The 22,725-nt window shown below is 49.8% G+C and overlaps 2 protein-coding genes across 18 annotated transcripts; one reads left to right on the forward strand and one right to left on the reverse strand.

Annotated features, from left to right (window-relative positions):
• The first annotated feature begins 7 nt into the window (after positions 1–7).
• Positions 8–18,697, forward strand: LOC128851664 (ninein-like protein). 14 transcript variants are annotated; one of them, XM_054062194.1, is made up of 16 exons: positions 8–72; positions 1,195–1,257; positions 4,399–4,522; positions 4,606–4,743; positions 5,022–5,160; positions 5,831–5,941; positions 6,559–6,648; positions 8,810–8,906; positions 9,433–9,545; positions 10,554–10,879; positions 13,454–13,558; positions 14,239–14,305; positions 15,149–15,391; positions 16,384–16,596; positions 17,384–17,500; positions 17,594–18,697. In XM_054062194.1, the coding sequence occupies exons 3-16, from the start codon at positions 4,455–4,457 to the stop codon at positions 17,780–17,782; spliced, it is 2,016 nt and encodes a 671-aa protein (XP_053918169.1). In that variant the 5' UTR covers positions 8–72; positions 1,195–1,257; positions 4,399–4,454; the 3' UTR covers positions 17,783–18,697. The 14 variants fall into 14 exon arrangements, with proteins under 14 accessions (XP_053918169.1, XP_053918177.1, XP_053918178.1 ...); XM_054062195.1 differs by lacking the exon at positions 8–72 and adding an exon at positions 108–124; XM_054062192.1 differs by lacking the exon at positions 8–72 and adding an exon at positions 135–272 and having other exon boundaries at positions 1,394–4,522.
• Positions 5,832–22,451, reverse strand: GINS1 (GINS complex subunit 1). Of its 4 annotated transcripts, none has more exons than XM_054062207.1 (7): positions 22,254–22,451; positions 22,074–22,138; positions 21,901–21,996; positions 21,560–21,650; positions 20,931–21,047; positions 19,660–19,734; positions 5,832–6,067 (listed from the first exon to the last, which is right to left on the reverse strand). In XM_054062207.1, the coding sequence occupies exons 1-7, from the start codon at positions 22,434–22,436 to the stop codon at positions 6,056–6,058; spliced, it is 639 nt and encodes a 212-aa protein (XP_053918182.1). In that variant the 5' UTR covers positions 22,437–22,451; the 3' UTR covers positions 5,832–6,055. The 4 variants fall into 4 exon arrangements, with proteins under 4 accessions (XP_053918182.1, XP_053918181.1, XP_053918183.1 ...); XM_054062206.1 differs by lacking the exon at positions 5,832–6,067 and adding an exon at positions 10,886–12,641; XM_054062205.1 differs by lacking the exon at positions 5,832–6,067 and adding an exon at positions 19,039–19,391.
• Positions 22,452–22,725: the final 274 nt, after the last annotated feature.

The raw sequence follows: 22,725 nt of genomic DNA on the forward strand, positions 1-22,725 counted from the left end.
TCGGGCATGGTGCGCCGTGCGTATGCGCAGAGGGCGCGCGGGAAGGGAGAGACGTGCGCATGCGCCGCAGGGGTAAGCGGGGAGGGGAGGACGGGGCATGCGCATACGCGAGGGGCGAGCGGAGGTGGGGGAGGGGGGTGCGCGGTGTCGGTGCGGGCGGGGCTGTGACCCTCCGGTGCCGTGTCAGTGCGTGTGCGGCATCCGCAGCATTCGCAGCATTCGCGCCAACAGTGTCGCGGCCGCGCTGGGCGGCCTGTCCGCCTCATAAAACAGTATGGAAAGGGGGGTAGAGGTTACGCGTGCGGGACTCAGGCTCGGTCCCCTGATAAACGCGGTGCCTGGAGGTTGGGGGGATGGGCCCCGGTCTCTGATTGCGCGGTGCTGTGTCTCCCTTGGAAAGCCTCAAGGGCTGGTGTCTCTGTGTTGCCCTTGTAAAAGCCCAGTGTCATGACCCAGGAGCACCACGGGCAGTTTCGCAGTGGAGGAGGGACTGGCTGTTCACCCCATATCACTTTTCTGCAAGTCCAGAGATGTCAAATGGGGGTTGATTTCTGAAACAGAGCTCAAATGAGGCGGTTGGAAAAGATGTAGAGATTCTGAACAGAGACTGGAGAAGGACATGTGCTTCGGTCTGCCTTTCTTCAGCTGATGTCTCCTCCGTTTCTTGGTTCATGTCATGCAAGAGCTGGATCTCTGGGCTTTTGGGCCAGATGGTTTGGAGATGGGCATGCTGCACCCTTTTGTTCTCCATTCCTATCTGGGGTTCTAGCAGAATTCGCATCTTTCATCTTTTCCCCTTTTTCTTCTCCTCCTCCAATGATTTTTTTTAATCCTTGAACAGACAGTTCAACCTTGGGTACCCTAGATGCTTGGCTCTCTGAAGAAACCCTTAAACTTTTGTGGGAAAGAGCTCTCTCCCACTTGGCAGGACACTCTTCTGGGAGTCCTGAGCTGAAATACCTGACATGGTGAAATCAAGTTATTACAAACCCATGAACATTTACAGTCCCAATGTATCTAATGGTGTCTGGGTGAGTCAGCCTGAGTGCTGTATGTGAGTTGTTGCCATTCTGGTTGTGAGCAGATGTGTCAGGAGCTGCATGTTTGAGTGGAGCCTGCAGGTTTGGGATGTATGGCCCCTGCCCTGGGGCTGACTATGACTGACAAACTCGTTCCTCATTTTTCTCATTGCAGAGCCTGAAGGCAAATGAGGTGAAAGTGATAAAGCTCTTCTGAACACAACACTGGAGGCACAAGGTATGATCTCACTCCTCCTTAAGTGTAATATATTGGCAAGCCATCAGGAGAGGACATCGATGAGATCCTCTGGGATTTGGTGGGGAATGTAGAGGGGTGGCATTGTCCTAACATGCCTTGATTTAATTTGTGACAGGGGAGTTGGACTGCTTGGACTCTATTGTCCCTGTTGTGTTAGTGGGGCTGGCTGCACTGTTCCATTGTTCATACAAAGATAAGTACAAATACAGGGGGCTTGGTCCTCATAGTATGGTTTCACAGATAGTTGTTGGAAGGCTGTTATGGGGATGACTGATGTGTGCTATGTTTTCATTTAGAAGCCCAAAGTAGCCTGCAGCTCCTGGCAGGTGCCCATCCCTCCCTTGATTATGGCTGAGGCTCATAATCTGGGTCCTCCTAGAGGAGGTGCGGCTTTCCTCAACTAGTGATTGGCTGAGGGAGTTGAGCAGGGAAAGGCTGGGAGCCAGCTTGTTGAGACAGGGCTGGGAAGTGAGTTCTGGGTAGTGAATCTGTAGAATCAAAGGAAGCGACTTTCAAAAGTAACCATTACCTCCCATAAACTGCTGACACCGGTCCTGAGCTGGTGTAGCCCAGCATGGCTGCATTTTCTTGGGAACACTGATGGCTTCCTTTGAAGAGGAGCTGTTCTGTATCATCTGACTAAGGCAGAGTTAGGTGAGAGGGGAGTTCTGGAGGCTTCTGGGCTAGTCTTCAAAACAGGGCTGACTTACAAGTTGGACCGAGTTGCACTGGGCTTGTCCAGTCTAGATTTGACTGTCTACCAGGATGAAGACCCCGCAGCTTCTCAGGGTCTGACCCAGGGCTGCCGCACACTCAGAAGGAAGAATTTTTTCTGTATGGTCAATCGAGATTTCCCTTTTGCAGTTTGTTCCCATTGCTTTTTGTGCTTTTGCTGTGTGTCTTTGCATAGTCACAGGGCCTTAATCCTTCTTCTGTCCAACTGAAGCAGAATTAAAGTGATTCTTATATTTGTCTGCATCCGCTACTGATGCTCACATTTCTGACTACGTGGAGACAAGTTTGTTTCTTTGTGTGTGCATGGAAATAAAACAGCAACAATTCTCAAAATAGTTTTTTTTTAATTTCATTCCCTTTGCATTGTAAAAAAGATGAAGTTTGTTTTAAGAAGTTGTTTGGATGCTTTGAGCTGTGTTCTTGCAGTTAGTTTCTCTTCTTTTGTACTTGTTTTCTAAAACTCAAAGATTTAGTCACTAAACTGGAGAGGGATGGGAGATGGAAAGGTAAGCTTTGAGGAGCTGCAGTTTGTCTTATTCAGCCACATGACCACCTCTTTCCAAGCTATGTCAATGGCTTTCAAGCGGCCGAGACTGTCAGCACTTCATGGAGTGAGCTGCAAGGCAGAAAGATTTCTTTGTGAAAAGGATCCTGGTTGATGGTTGTGATCTGCAGCTCTTGGAGATGATTAACTTTGGATAAGGAACCATAAGTCATTACCAGTTCACTACACAGGACAGTTAATTTGTGATTGGTGTTTCTACAACATCCTGCTTGGGACCCAGGCACAAATCCAGCTGTCACACTTAGAAAGGCTTCTCGGTCCATTTCCCCACAAAAAGGAGGCTAAAGAGTGGGTTCTGCTGAGAACAATTCAGGCCAAGATGTTTCATTTCACAAGGGGGTGACTTAATAGACATTAGTTGGTTATCTGAGGGAGAATTTTCCATTTGTCAGCCAGTTTTTGGGTATGATATGGATTTCACCAACTGCACAGTGACCAAAAGGCTCCCTTGGGAGATGCCTGAGTAGGAGCAAATCTTGTGCAGGTGGAGTGGGATGGTAAAACAGAACAACGGAGGGTTGCACCTCATCGTTTTAGGGTGGGAGACAGATGCGTATCCTAGCAGAGGAGAAAGATCACTCCAGTTCATTGGCTTCAGAAGCCTGGGTTTCTCTGCACCTCTTGTGACTCAAGTCATCCTGTTTTTAGTGCATGGAACAAGCTTCATCTGCATTGTCTTTGTTTGATGTAAATTACTTCTTGCTTCTTACTGCTTTTGTGTCTGAGGACTAGCAAGGCATTTGCAAATGCTTTTGAAGTAACTGTGCTTTAATGCACTAAGGTACTAAGGTAGAAGTGAATAGCTGAGTATTCTGACAGCCAGGAAAGCTCCATCCAGGATCCAGAGCAAAACAGCTCACCAAAAAAAAAAAAAAAATTGTTTCATGCTCTTTTGGCTGAAGACTTTGAGGTAACAGTTCTCTGAGGGTAGGCTTCCTTCAAACCTGGTATACAATTGGTGCTCTTGGAGATGTTACTAGTTCTTATCACCTTTCTGGGTTCTGCTTTTTGGATTCATCCAGGCTGAATTCATTGACTTTGAGGCTGACCTCAACCCAATTTTAGCTTCTGTATCAAACAAAACGTTGACTGGCAGTCCCATCTGACAGTTTTCACATGACTCTCTGATGTGATATAACTTCTTATGTTGTTCTTTCTGTGGATACTGAGTTTTCATGGGTTAGTAGGGAGAGCGAAGTGCATGGTCTCTGCCTGTCGTACTGCTCCTTGTGACTGCCTTAAGGGCAGCTCAGCACATCACTTTCCTGGCAGCTTGGTGGTGTTTTTAGAACATTCTCCAGTATTGATGGACTCCTTGGAGTTTCCTTTCAGTATCGAAAGTAGTCAGTTTATCTCTGCCACTTCTACTCCACTGACTTACCTGAAACTGATTTTTTCCTTGCTGTCGGAGGAGAATGTGCTGGGAAGCAGTCTTCCTTCCAGCCAAGCTGTGGGCCCAAAGCTCTTCTCCAGAATTGGCAGCAGCACTAAATTTGGCATGCCTGAACTCGTAATTGCCATCTGACCTCTGGAATAGCTTAGAGGAGATCCTCGAGGTCCCTGGTGCAGCCTTGTCTGGTGGTGGTGGTGGATGAAGTCTGAAGCAGAGCCTTTCAGCTATCCAAGGTGGAGGAAATGCTGGTGTTCAGGTTCATGATGGGGTGGCAGGGTTTGGCCCCTACAGGGCTGGGGAAGATCTGGAGTGGATGTGATCTAAGCCTGTCTGTGAGATGAGGGCAGATGTCTGAAAGACTGGAAGGTGGTTAGATGGCTCTGTTAGAAGAGGGAGAAATCGATTTCAGTCTGTGCTGTCCTTGCAGAGGCTGAATAGCAGCACAGAGGCACAAGTGAGCCTGGTAGCTTGGGCAACACACTCATGGTCCCCAGGAGCAGGCTTCCACATGCAGCCGTTACCTCCTATGGATGCAAACTACAGTGCCTCCGGTAAGGATGCTGTTCCTTGTGAGGAGGGCTCTTCTGTGGGGTGCCTGAGATGTCTCTTAAAGCACTGCTCACTGTGCTTGCAGGATCCAGGTGAGGAAGATCGCCAGGGAGAGGGACAAGGCAAGGCTGGACTTGGAGAAAGTGGAGGGACGCTGCTTGCAGCTTGGCAGGGAATTGGAAAAGCAGTGCGTCGTTCTCAAGCACACCCAGAGCAAGCTCAAGTAGGAGAGGCCCTTTTGGTGGGGCAGGGAAAATGGTTTTCCTGTGGGTGCCCATAGCCTTTCCCTCCCACCCCAGTCTCTCTTTATGAATCTCTGACTTGCTTTGCCATTATGTCAGTGGCAGAGAAGTCCCTGAATACCTCCCTAGTGGGGTCCAAACATCCATCCAACCAAGCTCTCGTCTCCTGCTTTGTGCATGGTGAGAGTAGCTGTCTTGACCTTGTGACTATCTGAGAACATGCCATGGGTGCCCCAATCATATTGTTTTTTCTCCCTAGGGATGCTCAGGCAGAAATAGAGGCAAAAGAGCTGCTTTTGCAGCAAGTAGTTAATCACCAAATAAAGGTGGAGGCGGATACACAGTTCCTCTGGCGCAAAGAGGCCAGCCTGCAAGGGAGATTGAACGACAGGATGAAGGTAAGTAAGACTGCTGTGGATGAAACATCTGTGCTTCTTCAGAGGAGGCAAAGCGGAGGTGGTAGCAAAGATGGATCATTTGTGTTTCTCTTGCTGGGAAGGATAGGAGTTTTATGCAGAAAAATCATCAGCTGCATCCATACTATTGAATTAAATACAGACTTGTCCCCTTGCCATGACCCCTTGTTGTCTGTTGGGAATAGTTTGGCTCTTGGTAACAGCTGAACGCCTGATACCTGAGGCTAAATTGTGCAAGGGACCATTCCAAAAGCAGAGACCATGGTGTCTGCATGCCTGGGATTTTCCCAGTCCTGTTCTGTGTAGAAGTACACGTGGAGATGGCTGAGGACTTGCTGCCTTTGTTGGCTATGAGGGAAACCATAGTTTTGTGAAGCAGAGGTAGAGATGAGGCTGTGGGGCTGTCTAGCTCTCATTCTGCAAAACCCACTTGCGTACGTCTGCCCTTTACAGAGATGAGCCAAACCCCAGCCCATGTGGTGTGTATCAGCAGTGTGCTATCCAAAGCAGGGACTCCTGTGAGCTGTGCTGCGTTGAGCATGCTGGCGTGCCAGTTGTTTTACAGCTCGTGCTGAAGGCCTGTGTCTTGTGAACCCATTCTGTGTTGTGAGGATCCACAATATCAAAAGAATCTTCTCCCTTTTGTCTGCAGGAGAACACACAGCTGCAAAACAAGGTCACAGAGATGTCTGAGAAACTGTCAGCTTCTGAGAAGCTGGTGTTTGAGCTGCAGAAGGAACTCGATCGTGTTGTGAAGGACAAGGTAGCCTTCTTTTCTTTGTTGCTGTTAAACAGGAGCTTTTCAGGAACTCATTAAAAAATAGACTCTTTTCTATGAAAACTTGCATGTTTCGGGTCATCTGTTATGGTCTCCCCCTTATGAACTGCCCTGCATGTTAATGACAACATGGAAAGAAAAAATATTGGCTTTTAATTTAGGCGTTTCAAAATTTGCAATTGTAGAAAGTTCTACAAATATGCAGCCTTCAAGTGTGAACTGTAGAGTTTGGTTTCCAGAAAAGGAAAGCTTTCTTTTTCACAAGTATTGAAGTAAAGCATTAGGTTTTATGTCTTCCACTCCAGCGAGGCACCTGGTGAAATAGATCTAGGGAAAGAGATGAGTCTCAAAGAGATGAGTTTGTGATCTTGTTGACCAGTTTGGGGAAGCTAATCTACCTGTATTTTGGGGTGTCTCACACATGAAGAAAAATGTTTTTCATCCTCTTTCTGCATCTGACTCATCCTACAGGTGTCAGTAGGAACCCTTCCATTGAATCTGTGGGTGTAGCACCATGACTCTGGTGATATAGTAGGGCTTTTGCCTCTCCACTTGGAGATGATAATTTCCTTGATGAGATGTGTTTCCCTGTGTTTGTGCAGCTGGCCCAGATGGAGCCCCACAGCCCAGAGCTCCCAAATCAGAGCGAGTGCTTTGCAGAGATTGTCTTGGAGTATGAGCAGCAGTGCCAGGTATGGATGGGCAGCTCTATCAGTGCTGTCATGAAAATACATCTCTTGTTGGCACATCTGTTGGGCACTTTGTCCTGGGGGAGAGGAAGGAGGCAGCCAGGAGCAGAGTGCAGAACGGGGCTGCCTCTTGTCTTGCTGTTTTTTGGCAGGAGGCAGGACACAGTTGTAACTGTCAAGAAGCCTGTCTCCCTGCTCCTACAGCCAATAGGTTGGTTCCTGTGCTGGGATACTGACAGGGGTGGGTTGTAAATGCCTCCCCCCTGCCACCTGGTAGCCATGGGCCATGTTGTTTGGGAACCACGTAGCCACGTGTATAAGTACAGACTACACTGGGCTTTGCTGTATTTCTTCTCGAATGCAAAGAGAAAGCTATTCTTCTTTGGAAAGCATATTATCAGATAAATTCTATCTTATTGTTGTTCCCTTTCTTGCCCCACTTTAACAACGCCTACAAAACTTGTTGCTCTGTGCTAGAGAGTCAAGGTGAGCCTGTTGAGGTACCTGGTGTGTGTGTGGTCCAGGCTGTGTATGTTGTACCTTCTGCAGGGTGCTGTGCTCCTTCCTGGAGCTTTGTGCTCTCTGAGACCTGAGCATAGCCTCTATTTCCCTTCTTTTTTTTTTTTTTTTAGCGACTCATGTATCTTGCATGTTGTGAGTTGCTGGCTACTGTGTGCTTTGGGTACTGTGTGCCTTGGCTCCCGAGTCCTGTGCTTATTGCATTGCCCGTTTGTTTGTGAATGCTATGTGTGACTTCGGGAATACCACTGAGTAGAGGTGGTGACAGCAAGAGGTGGTGGCCCCCCTCACAGGGGCTGAAATCTGCATTTTCAGCAAAGCTGTTTCATGGATGCAGGGAACAGTCCCTTTTGAAGCTGTAATTAAAGGCAAACATGCTGTCCAGTGCAGCATTGCTCCAGGTGGCACCAGACAGCTGAAGACATTCCGTGCTGTAATTTTTCCTCCCCTTTAGCAGCCCCAAAGTTGTCCATGGCAATGCTCATGAGTGGAGAGGTTCAGCCTTTGGGCTTCATCTGCCCCTGTGAAGGCACCCACTCAAGTTTATCCTTCACCCTTGTTGAATGTTGTCAGCCCCCCCTCCTCCTCTGCTCTCGTGCTCAGAGTGGAGATTAAACAAACTGGATTTGCATTTATCTAGATCTGCTCAATAATACTTCTTAATTGGGATCTTTGGAAGTACCCTAGTTCATAGTCTCTTGCAGCCTGTGAGTTTCCTGGGTGGCAGCATATTGGATATATCTTGGTGTCTTCTCAAATTGAACAGTCCACAGGGAAGCAGGATGCCTTGAATGCTGTTGCTTCCAGTATGAGATGGAGGGTGCGAAGTGAAACAAGCAGTTGCCCAGCTCCAGACACCTTCAAGGAAGTGGCTCATTGCAGTGGTGTGGTGGCTTATAGTGTGGTGATCAGCATGGGACTCCTTGCTGCAGGCTGACATCCCATCTTGGCCGGAAGATGGGATAAACTCCTCTGCTGGCCTCAGGTGTCTCTGTGCTAATTAGGCATCAGGGCCTGCCTCATTCTCCGCTTCCCATGTGATCACCACCTACTTGCCTCACTTAATTCCTTCTGCAACCTAGAAATGTTCCCTTCCAGAGCCCTGTAGGACTTGCTTAACCTTAAATTCTGCTCTTGCTTGTCTGCGAAGAGTAGTGATTGTTGGCTCACCTAGATGCCCACAGGAGTGTTTTGAGGATGTAAATGCAAACCTCTGGGCTATGTGAGGGATTGTACTGAGGTCACGATGTTTCTTGTGTGTTAGTCACTTGCAGTGGTTTTGTTTAGGTCAGGAGGAGTCTCAGGAGGTTCAACCCTCCAAGGTGTCTGCAAAAGCCCTTGGTATTTTGTGCTTTTGCATATGGGGGCAGTTGCTTGTGGCTCTTTGTGCTTTAGTGTCTATTGATGGCGATGGCAGTAATCTGGGCTTCTGTTTCTTCTTTGACTCTTCCAAAATCTCTCATCTCTGTCTGTTTGGGAAGGAAGAAAATCCTGTGCCTTATTCTCTGACTGTCCTGTCGAGGGTGCTCTGCTTTTCATGCTGCAAGAGACCCTGAGTGCATGTGGCTGCTGGGAGCTGTGGGTGCTTGGCCCTCTGCAGCCCTGGGGACCTCCTTTGCTGCATTGTGACCAGTCTCTGCTCCAGGTGCTGTGGGACCAGAATGGAATGCTGTGGAGGGAGCTGGAAAGGCTGCGTCTCCAGCTATGGGAGAGCGGGGCTGAGAGAGGGCTGCCAGCAGGAGGTAAAATGCAGGAGGGTTCAGTGCTGCTCCATCTTCTCAAGCAAAACCAAGGTTCTCTCTGGATCATAGTTTACGTGGGAGTGTGGGGTTGCTTGCTGTGCCTGAGTTTGCAGCTGCCATTCCTGGCACTGGGCAGCCATGGGAGGGAAGAAGGGGATTATGGGTAGTAAGGAGGAGGGAGATGGAAGGAAGGAAGGAAGCAAGCAAGCTCTTCCAACTCGAGAGCTGGGGATGGTGACTGGTGGACTAGGCAGCTAGTAGACAGGCAGACTTTCACTGTTGAGGATGTTGAGAGGACACAATATAATAAAGAGGAAGTAGCCTCAAACTGTAGGTTGGGAGATTTGAGTTGAACATTAGACGATGAGAGGTGATGCAGCCCTGGGACTGGTTGCCAGATAGATTAGGGATCTTCATATTTTAGGGTTGTGTGGGCTTGACTTGAGGAAGCTACAGTCATCCTGATCAGAACAGTGAGGCTTGGCTTGGCTTGTAGGCATGTACTCATTGGGCTATTCTCTGCTAGTGTGCTGTTCTCCCAGCCCTCTGGTTCCCACTTCTGCATTCACAGAGACTTCACTCTCAATGGAGCAGCTCCAAGAGCAGCTGTGGGATGTGAAGATGCAGCTGGAAACAAAGGTGAGGGAGGTGGGAGGAGATGTCCTGATCTCTTGGCACAACTGCTTGGTAAAGCACCCTGCTGCAGCATGGCTGATGGAGTGTCTGCTCCAGAAGGGTTGCTGGAGAGTTCAGGCTGGGGTACTGCGTGGTACCTCATCTCTGCTGGTGGTGTTGCATGTACTTTCCCAGCCCATCTTAACTGGTAGGAGGGTTTGGAGCCCTCACTGGCTGGCAAAGGCTTTGTGGAAGTCTCTGTCACCTTGCAAAATGTTTCTGTGGGTCTTGCTCCTTACAGGGAACCAGAGATTAACTCAGTGTTGCTGTCACAATAAAACCAAGAAGAGAAGCAGACAGTTGTCTTGTGAGAGCACTGGCTGGGTATCAAAGCCGTGTCTCTCTGGGCTTGCAGCGCACTTTTAACCTGCTTGCCCTAAGATGATGGTATGAGCCCTCCCTTTAGACAGCAGTGAGAGCTCATATGAGAGGCCTCAGTTTCTACCTTGCTTGCTGGGTTTCCATTGTGGTACTGCCAGAGTAAATCCTAAATTCCCATATCAGTGATGAACGATTCAAGGAACACAAAACTGCTTGCAGATCTTCTGTCTGCTTCACAGTCCTGCCTTTGTGCTCTCATCTGGAGTTTCTAGTGTTTACAGTGGAGCCATGGTGAGCAGCAGCTACTCACCACCACATCTTGGACAAGAAACCATTCTGTGGGGTGGAGGAAGGATATGTGAAGCAGTGGTGGATGATACCTTGGCCTCTCCTGTCTGGAGTCTGTTGCAAACAAGGAGAAAATAGAAAAGTGCACTGCTTGCTGGGAAAGATATGGGACCTACCAATATCTGCTGATTAGAGGGTGCTGTGTGAGAATGACTGTTGCCCTAAGTTCAGTAGGGACCAGAACTGCCTGAAGTGTCCCCTGTTGAGAAGGACCAGGAGATTGATCTGAATCAGAGTTATTGGAGGAGAGGAGAGCTCTCGGGAGCATGATGCTAATATCCAAATCCTGTCTCCTCCCAACAGATAAACTATTACAAGGAGGAGATCAAGTTAATGAGAAAAAACTTTGAGAGAGAAAGGAAGGACAATGAGGAAAGCTTCAAGGCTGAGATGCGCAAGATGGAAGACCAGAAAAGAGACCTGGAAGGAACGGTGGCAAAGTGCTGGGCTGTAATTGATAGCCTGAAAGAGCAAAAATGTGTGTGGAGCCTAGAGGTGGAGGAGAGGTTTGAGAAGGAGCAGGGCAGCGTGGGACAACAGCGTACTGAAGATGTTTACCATCCAGGGCAGCTGCTGGAACAGGAGGGAAAAGATCTGAAGATGCAGTGGAGTGACAGAGACAGCCTGAGGTCTGGCACTCTTCTCTTTCTGGGTCTAAGTGAAGACTAGGGGTGCATACACTACTTGTATATCAGGCTGACATATCATGGGGCTGGAGAGATGCATTAATTTGAGAGAAAAATCTGGGCAGTATTGCAGGTCTGCAGCTGTTTTAAGTGAAATATCTAAACTCCCCTTACATGAGTGCTTTTATTTTAAGACTTTATGTTTCCCTGCGTGTTCTACAAGCTTGTGTCAGAGGCAGTGCCCAGCAAAGACTGTATCTCAAAACTGTGACAGAAAGAAGAGAGCTTTCATCACTGTTTTCTTACTATCTCTGTCTTTCTTGGGTCTTCAGCAAACCTGGCTCTACTTGTTAGATCTTCACAACTTTGCCATCTTAAATGCAACAAAAAAGTGGCTGAGATTTCTCTATATAGCCTAAACAGATTGGCTTGTGGGAGAGTAAGGTTGTCACTAATTGGCTGTTGATCTTCCGTTCTTGTGCTTGTGGTGCCAGTTCTGCAACCCCCTCCTTCTAGGGGCCAGAATGGCCTTGCAGAGGAGACTGGAGAGGAACTGGACAGAAAACTGTTGCCTGTCCATGCCTGTCCCCTCCTGCTTCCCAGCATGCTCCACCACTGCCTCAGGCTTTCCTCCTGCCCTTTCTCTGCTGTGCCCCCCTTCACTGCCTCTTGTCAGGAGCAGAGTCCCCTTTGCAATACAGGTGTGCAGGACTTTGCTAGGCCATTATCCTGGTTTTACGGCTGAGGAGCTGAGATATGAGGTAGGCGTGGGCCAAAGGAGGTCACTTGGCTGAAATCTGTGGTAGACCAGGGGAACAAACTGAAATAACAGGAATATGAGGCATTTAAGCTGTGTTGCCACCATCTCTGGTGAACTGCAGAGGGACTGGCTGTAGTGGGGAGTTTTCAGAGTTGTTGGAAAACATCTGATGGGTAAGTCTTCGAGAAGTGCAAAATGGTGTGTGAACTTTGTGTAACGTTTAAATAATAGCCTTGACTTTGCAACCTGAAGAAAACTTTGCATAGTCTCTCCAGAAGAAGCATGTTCTGAGGCTGGCTGAGCTTTTCAAGCTGTTATCAAATCCAGATCTTAGAAATGTTTTTTAGCTTTAGGAAAGATGCAGAGATTGAGCATGATCAAGGGCTGTCATGGAATGGGTGCCAGTGTGAGGACAGCTGTGAGGCTTTGTTGCAGCAACATTGGTGTGAAAGGAGGTGATTTCCTGACAATAGAGGCCCCAAGGGCCTTCAAGAGCAGTGTGCCCAGGAGAGGCAGCAGCAGAAGTGGAAGGAAAAGGACATGATCTGTGTGTGGAAGGACAGGCAGCTAAAGAGAAGTTTAATGAGGAACAAGTCAAGATGCTGGCTGTTGAGAAGAAAAAGTAAAAAAGCACTGAGATGAAATGGGAATAACGCAGAGATCATGGGGCTGAGGGCTCTGGTGTTGGAAGGGATAAGGAGTATGGAGAGCTGCCCTGTGGGGCGAAAGGAGCAGGTCCCCAACACTCAGATGAGGAGGTAGACCAAAATCTCCTGTTGCAACCTCAGCACTGAAGGGAGAAGGAATGAAAAATTGTGTGATGGATGGACTAATGCAGATAGTGCAGACATCTGTTGCAGTGAATGGCCTGTTCCATGTAGAATAGAAGCTGGAGCCAATGCTGAAAGCATTTGTCAAGGAGCAATGAAATCTTCATAGACAAGGGATGTATGTGGGAAGGAGGCAGAGAGCAAAGCAGCAGCATTATCAGGATGTAGACTTGATCTGGAGGGCAAGAAAAGAGAAAAAAAAAAACCTGGGAGACAATGGCACAGCAGCATAGGAGGAAACATGACATTCAGGCTGTCAGATTGGAGCTGGAGAGGGGAAGGAACAGGGTGAAATTAGACCTCATGCAAGCTCAAAGATTTTATGCACTGGCTGGAAGATAAACTCAGAGGTCAAGAGAGTGGCAGGTTAGAGTGCAAATGCAGTTTGCAGAACAGAGCTGCTGCTGCAAAAAGTAACTATTGGATAGGACTGTCTGTTTAACACAGGACTGAGCTTCCTTCCCACAAGTACCAGTATTAATGGCCTCATGGGAGACTGGGAGTAACAGTAGGAGTGGAAAGGTAATGGTCAGAGAAGGCTGCCTTGGATTTGGGGTCATATAACTGCTGTGTCCAGCACTGTAAAATCACAAAGGCCTCGCAAGCAAGTTGACTTTTCCAGACGTGGCTCTGTTGCAGCTGAGAGGTTGGGCTTACCACCCGGTTATCCTGTATTGAGGTCTAGGTGTGCCTTGATGAGCCAAATCACTTTGTTTTACCTCCTTGGCAGGCATGCAAAATCATTTCAGCCAGCTGAAAACTACATAAATTCAGGGTCTGATACTGTTTGTCCTTATTCCCCTTTATTTCCCTTCCTCTTGATTGTTCCCCATGTTTTGCATGAATTACTGAATGGTTGATTCTCAGATTTTTTTAGTTCTTGCTGTCCTTTCCCAACCAAGTAGGAATAGAACAGGGAGCCAATGTAGGATGCCAACAGCAAACTGGGGGTTTGCACTGTTTTCTCACTCTGCTCTCTCCTTACAGGGGAGAGTTGCACCAGCTGCTAGAAGAGAACAGCTCACTGAAAAGTCAACTTGGGAGACTCCAGCAAGAGCTTAGGCTGGCAAAGGAGAAGGGCAGCAAACACAAGTATGAGAAGCCAGCTGTGGGAGGCTAGCAAATGAGTGGATAGCTAATGCTTGTAAAAGGAACAGCCACACAGGTGCATTTACCAGATTTCAGCTGGCTCAACCTGCCTTCTCTCTCCCCATTTCTGAGCAAGCCAGCATTCTCACACCCTTCGTGCCACACAAATACAGCCAGTGCTGGGGTGGGCTTGGCCTGCAAAAGGCTTGGGTGGGCCAGCACACAGGGTCTGGAGCCAGGTTTGGGGAAGGCTGAGTGTTTGATGGAAGAAAGGATGGGGCTTCTTTGCTACACAGACCTTTTGTCCAGTGCCTCAGGAAGCTTGCGATAATACATAAATAAACCCAGTGAGCCATAAATCCAGGAGCTGGGTTCCTGGCACATACGGCGCCAAAAGTTGGCTCATCTAGCTCTCCCACTGTTCTTCATCCTGATTATTAGGCTTCTAACAGCACTGCAGGACTTTGGATGTCCCTAGCTGTTTGCCCTGAGCTGGACTGAGTCACCTGTTGGGGCAGAGACACCCGACCCACTCCTGAATCAATTCAGGACCACATCGGTTTTGGCCTGACATTGCTTCCTGTTGCAGGCCAAAATCAGATATGTCAAACAGGGCCCTTTTTTAGGGGGCTGTGGTTTGCTGCTGTCTGGCCTGAAGTTGATCGTATACCTCTCCCTAACAGGAAACACATGAGTGAGTTAAGCAGAGAGAAGGTGGAGGAGCTGGCTGAAACAGCAGAGCTAATATTGGTAAGAAGCCATAGACACTAACTGACAAGCTCTTGGCTGAAGGATTTAGGAGGACAAAAATGGCACAAGCTTAAAGAGGAGAATGGGAATATTTGTTTCAAACATTCAAACCCAGTCTTGCTTTGAAGAACCAGCTTCATTTTATAGCTTGTCAAGTAGGGAAAAATTGTGTCAAAAGCCAGCGAAGATCTTGCATAACGGAAGGCGTTACAACAAAATCTCTAATGAGGTTGACTTTATCTGCCTGCATGCCCAGGGATTTTGCTGACTCTTAGTTTCAAACCTATATGCTTATGAGCCTTCGGACATGTGCACACACAAGGCCTGGCCAGGATTTCTTGTGTGCAACATGGATGAGGGTAGCAGGCTGTCAATTCCTCACACTACTCAGGGATTCCTCATGACTGGGAATGGTGTCCTAGAGGCAGCATCTGCGGGATGGCACCCCTTAGTGTCAATGCAGTCTGCTCTTGTGGCCTTTACTCTGCTGTCTCATTTGGTGTGCTCATATGGACATGTTTCCATTTATACTGTATTCTTGCCAATCTTAGTATTTGTTACACATCTGTACAGTTGCTCCCCCTTCCCTTTTCTCCTCCTTCCGCGCTATCATCTGTGTGTGTTTTCTTATCCAGGAATGCTGTGTTTGAACTGGGGTGTTGGGCTGTGGTCAGGCTGGGGAATGAGGGCACTTGTCCTGAGCGCCCACAGGACCCTGCAGCGACAGCGCTATTCTTGGGTGGGAACCCAGTGGGCATAGCTTGGGACAGGTTAAGTCTCTGTTGCCTCTCTTCTCTCCCAAGCCTCTGTCTATGAATTGTTTTTTCTCTCAACCTTTTCCAGAGTGAGAAGAGCAAGGGGGAGGTCTCCCACCTGAATGTCAAGATGGACTGTGAACTCACTGAGCACAAGGCTGGCCATGGTGCTGGCCCTCGCACAGTCCAGCTGCAGAACCAGAAGCTTGCAGAGGTGGAGTGGCTACAAGGGGCAGAGGCAGCTGCAAGGCTGGAGTGCCACCAGCAGCATGCAGCATGTTGGATGGAGATGGAGCTGCTCAAACATCAGCTCAAGGCATTGCAGGAGAAGGTAGGTGTCATTTAAGTTGGTGGCAGGTTGCTGAGTGGTCCCTTTGATGCTGGTATTGCCCTGCTCAGAGCTGTATTGGACACCTTCCCCTGGCAGAAAAGACTGTCCTCTTCCTTCTGGTGGGGTACAAAGGATTCGCCCTCCTGCTCAGATATGTCTGGAGCCAGTTTTAGGTGCAGCTTGGGGCAGGACCTTGCTCATAGCTGCCACTGTGGTGTCCCCTCTGTCCTGTGTCAGCTAGCTGGGCAGAGGAGATGGAGGCTGAATGGAGGTGGCTCACACAGGAGTGCTTGGAATTGTAGTTCTGCATGGCTTGGCTGACAGAGGAGCTAGAGGAGTGGCATGATCAGGCAAGGGCAGGGCAGAGGTGATGGGCCAAGGCAGGCCGTGTCTGAATGAAGGGAAACGAGGTGATCAGAGCAGTGCAACAAGGATGACTAAGATAGGTGAAAGCTGATGTGAAAAACCTCCAAATATCCCTTTCCTGCCTTCTGCCCTGGGGACAGGCTCAGGCACTGGCTTTCTGGAGTACACCTTGCCCATGCCAGCCACTCCTAGGGCAAAGCTGGATCAGACCTGCTTCCCAGTACAAGGTTTGCCCTTTGCTGGTGGTAGGAAGCAGGGGACGCTTAGTACAGGCAGGGATTGAAGCCCAGCTTGCCTGGAATGTATTACATCTAAGAACAAATGTAGGTGAGCAGCCCCTTCTGCCACCCTTTGTTCTAGGGGAACAAAGCAAGGGGAGCATCTTTAAGCAAAGGGTCCCTATTTTCCCTCCTGCAGCTCTCAGTGTTCTCCATCCCTGGCTTTGTAGGCTGCCGAGCAAGCACCACACCCATGGTCTGTCTGCTCTGCTGTGGCTATGCTGGTGTGAGAGCTGAGGTGGAGTGCGAGGGTGCTTTCTAATCTCTCCCTTCACCCACAGCACACCCTGGGCCTGTCTGGTTGCTGGCACAAAGCTCTAACCAGCTATTGGCCTTTCTGTGTTACAGCTCTTAGAAGCCAAAGCAAGCCTGAGCCTTGCTCGGACTCAGCATGCATTGCAGTTGCAGCAGGCAAAGGCTCAGATGAACAACATGGTGCCAAAGAAACAGTATGAACAGCTGCAAACCAGCTTAAGAGAGGAACAGCGCAAGGCTAAGCAGCTCCAGGAAAACCTCCACTGGCAGGCTGAGCAGGCATGCAGGCATCTGGTCAGGACCCAGGTAAGCAGGGAACTGCAGGAACTAAGTCAAGGGTACTGGGGAGGAAGCACTGCCAGCCTGGAAGGCAGCTGTGCTTGAAGCTACCAGAGGTTTGGGTGGAAGATTATGTGGGAAAGGCACTTAGTCTTCAAATTCAGCTGCTATTTTCACTCCTCTTGAACTGTGTCACTGCCCTGCACTCAAACAGGAGTCCTCCCCACTCTAATCCACCTACTCCACACCAGATTCCTTGTGCCTAGACAAGCAAGAGTTATCCAGGGAGACATTTTAAAAATGTTGGCAGAGGCTGGGGAAAGAAAGTTTGAGCCCTCTATGTGAAGATGTAGCCTGCACACAGCAAGGTGGTTTTATGTCTAGGGCGCTGACAAGAAGGTGTTGAGTTTTTGTGAGTTTGTAGTTTGTTTCAGGGCACTGTGGTTCAGTTGAACTAACCTGGGTAAAGATGGAGCAAACCAAGGAATTAAAATGAGCAGACACAAAAACTGCATCCAAGGAGACTGTCTTTCCCTGGGCTTTTCTGGACATAGCGGAGACGGGAGGCCATTGGCCTGTTTTTTAGAAAACATTGCTGAGAATTCTCTGTCTAGGGAAGGCTGTGCTGCTTTAAACACTTGTCCCACTGCTCTTTACATCCTGCACCACCTCTGCTGAGCCCTCATGCAGGGAGGTGACTTAAGGAAGTGTGAAGGTCTGCGAGCAGGGCCCCGGGGAAATGCATAGTCCAGGATTGCCAGGGGCCAGGTGAGTGCTGGGAAAGCCTAACTTTAGGCTTTGTTGCCTGCTGCAGGAGGAGCATCAGTGTCTACTGCAGACAGCTGTGGAGCAGGCAGAGGGGCTGGAGCACAATCTGAGGAGTGCCGAAGCTGTGCTGGCAGACAAGGCAGTTCACCTTGAGGATGCACAGGTTAGTGCAAGAAGGAGTTGCGCTGCATGGCCCTCCCCGGCTGTGACCACTGCATAAGGTTGCTGAACCTTAAGCCTCCTGTCCCGTCTGTAGGCCCAGCTCTCCAGGAACAAACAGCTGATCAAAGCCCTTCATGAGGAGAATAGGGTATTTGCATTGGCCCTGCAGGCAGCTGAGCTGAGGCAGAAGAGCACTGAGGAGAAGAACCAGATGTTGAAGGAGCAAGCCTCAGCCCTGAAGCAGCTGATTGGAAAAATCACACCAGCATCTCTGAGTGGGTGATGTGGCACCTTCTGTGGCAGCCCTGCCTCTGGCCAGGGTTTGTTAAGTGTGGAAGGGGAAGGTATGGCTGGGTTGGGAAATCAGCCTTGTCCTCCCTTGTCTTGCCAGGATTTTCCTCGAGAAAGTAGAAAACACATAACCAAGGCCTTTAAGAAAATTGGTGCTGTGTGTAGTCATTTTTTCCCTACTAAAAAGACTAGCTTTGGTGCCTTTCTCAGTGGCAGAGTATGCTGTTGTAAAGTGAGGTCTGTCTCAGAGTAGCCATCCCATAGGAGCTGCCTGCACTCTGGCAGCATGATTGGTGGTGGTGTTGATGCTCCCTCTCAATGAAGGGTTGCTGTTGGGGCCACACTGTAAAACTGTAAGGCCAGGGCAGAAGGGCTTGCAGGTTCCTGTATCTGGCTCACTTGAGCAGGAAAGCTGTGTTGTGGCATTAAAATATTTGGAACGTTGCAGCACCCCTTGCCATCTCCAGTCTGCTCTGTATTTCAGCAACCTCCCACAAATATTGCTGAACTTTTACTCTCTACAGCTCGATTTGAGCTCTAGGAGACTCTGTTCTTCCTAAAGCCTCTTAAGGAAAGAGCCTTCTTTCAATTTAAGCCTCCACAGCTTAAGGCAGTGAGTAGCTCCATTAGGAAAGCCAGATAGTTAGAGCAGCTTTTCAGCCTTGCTCCGGTTTTGTGCTACCTGGGATCATTAAAACACTCTGCACCGTTTCCCACCCCTACTCCACATAGTTCTTAGGCTTTGCCTGGCAAGTGTTCTGGGGAAGGAAACTCTTCCTAGAGGGACAGGGGCACAGTCTAACTGTGCTGGGATAAACCTGGGGCAGGCCCATGAACCAGACCACAGTGCTTGTTCAACTCAGCACTCTGAGAAACATCATTTATAGGCCTCTGATGGAGACAAGGCTTCCTGTCTAATCCTAGAAAGAAGCTCATGTAACCTCATCTGACAGCTGGAGAAGCAGCTCCACTGAGACACCTACATAATCAGTTGAGCATCACCCTGTGATGTCAGGATGAGCTAGGTCAGAGTGCCAGGTCAGAGTGCTTAATGAACATGTTAACTGTTGAGAAACGCTCTAATTGAAGGCTGAAGCAGTTATTTATTTTGCAAACATGGAGCCATCTTAGCTTTGGGAGCTGAGCCTGTCAGCCTCACTCCTACATGCAGTGTCAAAAAACTGCTCCAAACAATAACACATTCACAAACCCTGCTTGCAGCTGTTGGGCCTGGGTAACTCACAAACACACCCACCCACCTCCGCCCTCCTGTGCCGCCCACAATCGTGCTTGATTCCCAGGCCTGCACATTACCAGTATGCACCTTTTGGTCTTGAAGAAGTGGCCAGTGCGGTCTGCATGCTTTATAAACTCAGGGCTGATCTTTGTGTCAGGTATCAAAGGCCACAAAGAGAAGCAACAGGGTGCCTACTGCAGAAATGCTGAGGTCTCTGGAGTCCTGCATACATCAGAGTTCAGTCCTCACTGTGGGCGGGGCACCAGCCAAGGGTTGGCTCTCCTGTCCTGCATGCTTACAACAGAATATGCTCAAGGACTCCTTGTCTGATTAACTGCTCACATTTCCAGCGGGGTAAAAAGTGCTGCACAGAAACATAGACAAACTTTAGTTGAAGCCCAGGCAGACTGGGTTTGTTGCTGCACACAACCAGCTCAGTCTGCTGTGCTGTATGCCCACTCTATCATGATAGCACATAAGGCAGAGCTGAACCACAGTCCCGGACCGTGCAGGCAGCTTGCAGCATGTGCAAGGAGCTTTGTGCAGCAACTGTGACAGGCTTTGAAGCTGCCTGCAAGGGGATGCTGTGAGTGAAAGGGGAGGAAGAGAATGGACTCTCTTGTCATAGGTACCTGGCTATTCTTCTTCAACAGAACAGTGGTACCATCATCAATCTCAAATTCTCCATAGTCTCTTAAACACCGCACCTGCAAAGCAGAAATGCAGCTTTCAGATCATGCCTCCCATAGAAAATACTAGACGTCACTGCTGACTTACAATACATGCCCCAGAGTTGCAACTATGGACACATTCCTACCCACCACCTAGCACCTCAATATAGAGTAGACCAGAAATGCACAACGACCAACCCCAGTGTGTAGCCTTTACCTGACATTCTCTTCCTGCCTCTGCCTGGAGCAAGAAGCACCAGTGAGCTGCCCAGCACAGCCCTCCACAGAGACTAGATGAAGAGCAGTATGAGACAAGGTCTGGGGAACATCCTAACTCACATACCAGAAAAATGTCAGTCTGTTAACAGTGAAACTGCCTTAAGGTTTAGGTTGATTCTACATGTTCTTTCAAACCAGCTACTCACTCTGATTTCTTGTGTGCTCTTGCTTTGTTGACTCAATTGTGTAAAATGATTTATAGCCTTGTCTATCAGAGCCCACATAAAATAGAAAACTAGTTAATAGTCCTTAACATGGGAGCAAGGTTTCTAGTTGATCATAGAATGGTTTGGATTGGGAGGGACCTTAAAGATCATCTGGTTCCAACCCCCCTTGATGGGGCAGGGACACCTCCCACTAGACCAGGCTACTCAAAGCCCCATCTAACCTGGCCTTGAACACCTCCAGAGATGGGGCAGCCACAACTTCCCTGGGCAACGTGGGCCAGGGCCTCACCACTCTCATTGTGAAGAAAGTCCTCCTTATGTCTAATCTGCCCCTCTCCAATTTATAGCCATTGCCCCTAGTCCTGTCACTACATGCCTTTGTAAAAAGTCCTTCCCCAGCTTTCTTCTAGCCCCTTCAGGTACTGGAGGTTGCTATAAGGTCTCCTCGGAGCCTTCTCTTCTCCAGGCTGAACAACCCAACTCTCTCAGCCTTCCTGATATGAGACTTGGTTACGTTTCTACAAAACACTGCAAAAAACCTCTGGGATTCAGAACACTCACACCACGTCAATTCCCTGCAAACGAAAAATGCCATCTTTCAACATATTTTGAGTCCTCAGTAGAAGTGGTAGTAAACAACTGGCAGGCAGAGAGCAAAAACTAAAATGTAGAAGCTTGTGGAAGCTTTGCTGCTCAATGATGACTTCGTGTGGGGGTGAAATTCTTTACAAAGACAGTTTGGCAAAATGTTTGTTCATAGACAGAAACCACGAATCTTGTACTTACTTCAATGTACAGGCTTTTAGGAGGTTTTATGTCCTGGGTAAGGTCCAGCCCCTCCTCTCCTCCTACTGACCTCATGTAGGTAGCCAGAGACTTTTTGTACTGATTGAACCATTCCACCTGTGGACATCGACAGGCAAAGCTAATGCTAAAAAAACCCAGATCCCTGGTCACAAAGATCTAGTTTATCTGTGCTGTCAGACCACTGCTCCCAAACATGTTCATGCCAGCCAAAGGTGAACACAAGCTCTTCTAAGGGCAAAAAGTGCCCCAGAGATAGCAGCACGTGTCCTACCCTGAATCCAGATTGCTCTAACATTCACAGCGCTGCATATTGGTCAGGAGATGGGATTTCAGAGTGGCACGTGAAGACTTATTTCTGCTGGTGGCGCGTGGGATCTGGTGAAGACCACCTGATCCTTAAAAGTGCTAAGCATCACCTGCACTCAGTATCCACTGGGGACTGCATGCATTGACAATGAATAAACAAATCAGTTATTTACAGAAGAGTTATTTACATTAAGAGTTGTGTTTATAGTGGGGGAAGCACAGCCTGCTTTGACTGCACTAAACTTATCCATCAAGAGGAATAAGCAGAAAGAGGAGAAGAGTTTAAGATGAGGCTCACTCACTTCGTCAGCTGACATGTGAAACTGGACCGTGTTTGGCAGGACGCTGCCGTACTCCCACCGTAGCGCTCGGATCCGCAGCAACCGGTCGTACCTGAGGGAAGAAACACGGGGCAAAACCAGCGTCTTTGGTGAAGGGAGCGCTGGCAATACCATAGAATCATAAAATAGTTTGGGTTGGAACAGACCTTAAAGATCACCCAGTTCCAGCCCCCCGCAACAACAACCAGTCTACGCTCAAAGGACAGGGCAAAAACTTGGGTCTTTCCCAAGTTGTCGCAGCGCTTGACACTGCAGCGCGGAGCGGCCCCGCAGCCGGCCCCGGGACACAGGCCGGTACTCACAGGTACGCCAGGAGGCAGCGCTGGTTTCGTAGCAGGCAGCAGTGCCGGAACCGGATAAGGAAAATGAGGTCGGCGCGTCCCGCCTTGGCTTCGGAGCTGGGGGAGGAGGAAGGGCCGCGTCACGGCGCGGCGGGCAGGGGCAGCGCCCAGGGCACGCGGGCCGCGATACTCACACGTCTGCCTGGTTCTGCTCGTACAGCGCCCGCATCTCCTCCAGCGTCTGCCTCAGCCCCTCCGCCTGCAACGCGGGACGCGCTCGGTGAGAGCGGGGGACGGGGACGCGGCCGCGCTCCCGCCCCGCCCCACCCCACCCCACCCCCGTCCCCGCTCCCGCCCGGCCTGGCCACGCTCACACGGAAGGGCGGCAGGCGCCCGCTGCCCGCGCGGTGCAACTCCCGCACGAGCCCCGCCGCGTGCTCTCCCGCCATGGCCCCGCGCAGGGGAGGCTTCGGCACCGATCGGCCAATGGCGGGCGGGGGCGGGCGCGCGGGCGGCCAATGGCGGGCGAGGGCGGGCACCGCGCGGGCCGAGGCCATGCTTCCCTGGCTCCCGCCCGCCGCCAGGTGGCACCACGAGCGCTGGCCGGGGCAGCGGAACCTCCCGCCGCCGGGGGCTGCCCTCGCCCTGCGCCCCGCCTCGCCAACCCAGCGGCCCCGAGCGGTGCCGGGAGCTCCTCCCGGGCGTGGGCGGCCCCGAGCTCAGGCTCCGCACCGGCTCGGGAGTAGCGGTGCGTGGCCCCGTCCTCATCCACCCCGGCTGCGGGGTTTGTTTTGTATTTTGACTTCTGTTTCTGGCTTTTCTTTGGCCTCCCGCGCCGGGCAGCCC

Source organism: Cuculus canorus, chromosome 3, assembly GCF_017976375.1.
Source record: "Cuculus canorus isolate bCucCan1 chromosome 3, bCucCan1.pri, whole genome shotgun sequence".
Lineage (NCBI taxonomy): Eukaryota > Metazoa > Chordata > Aves > Cuculiformes > Cuculidae > Cuculus > Cuculus canorus.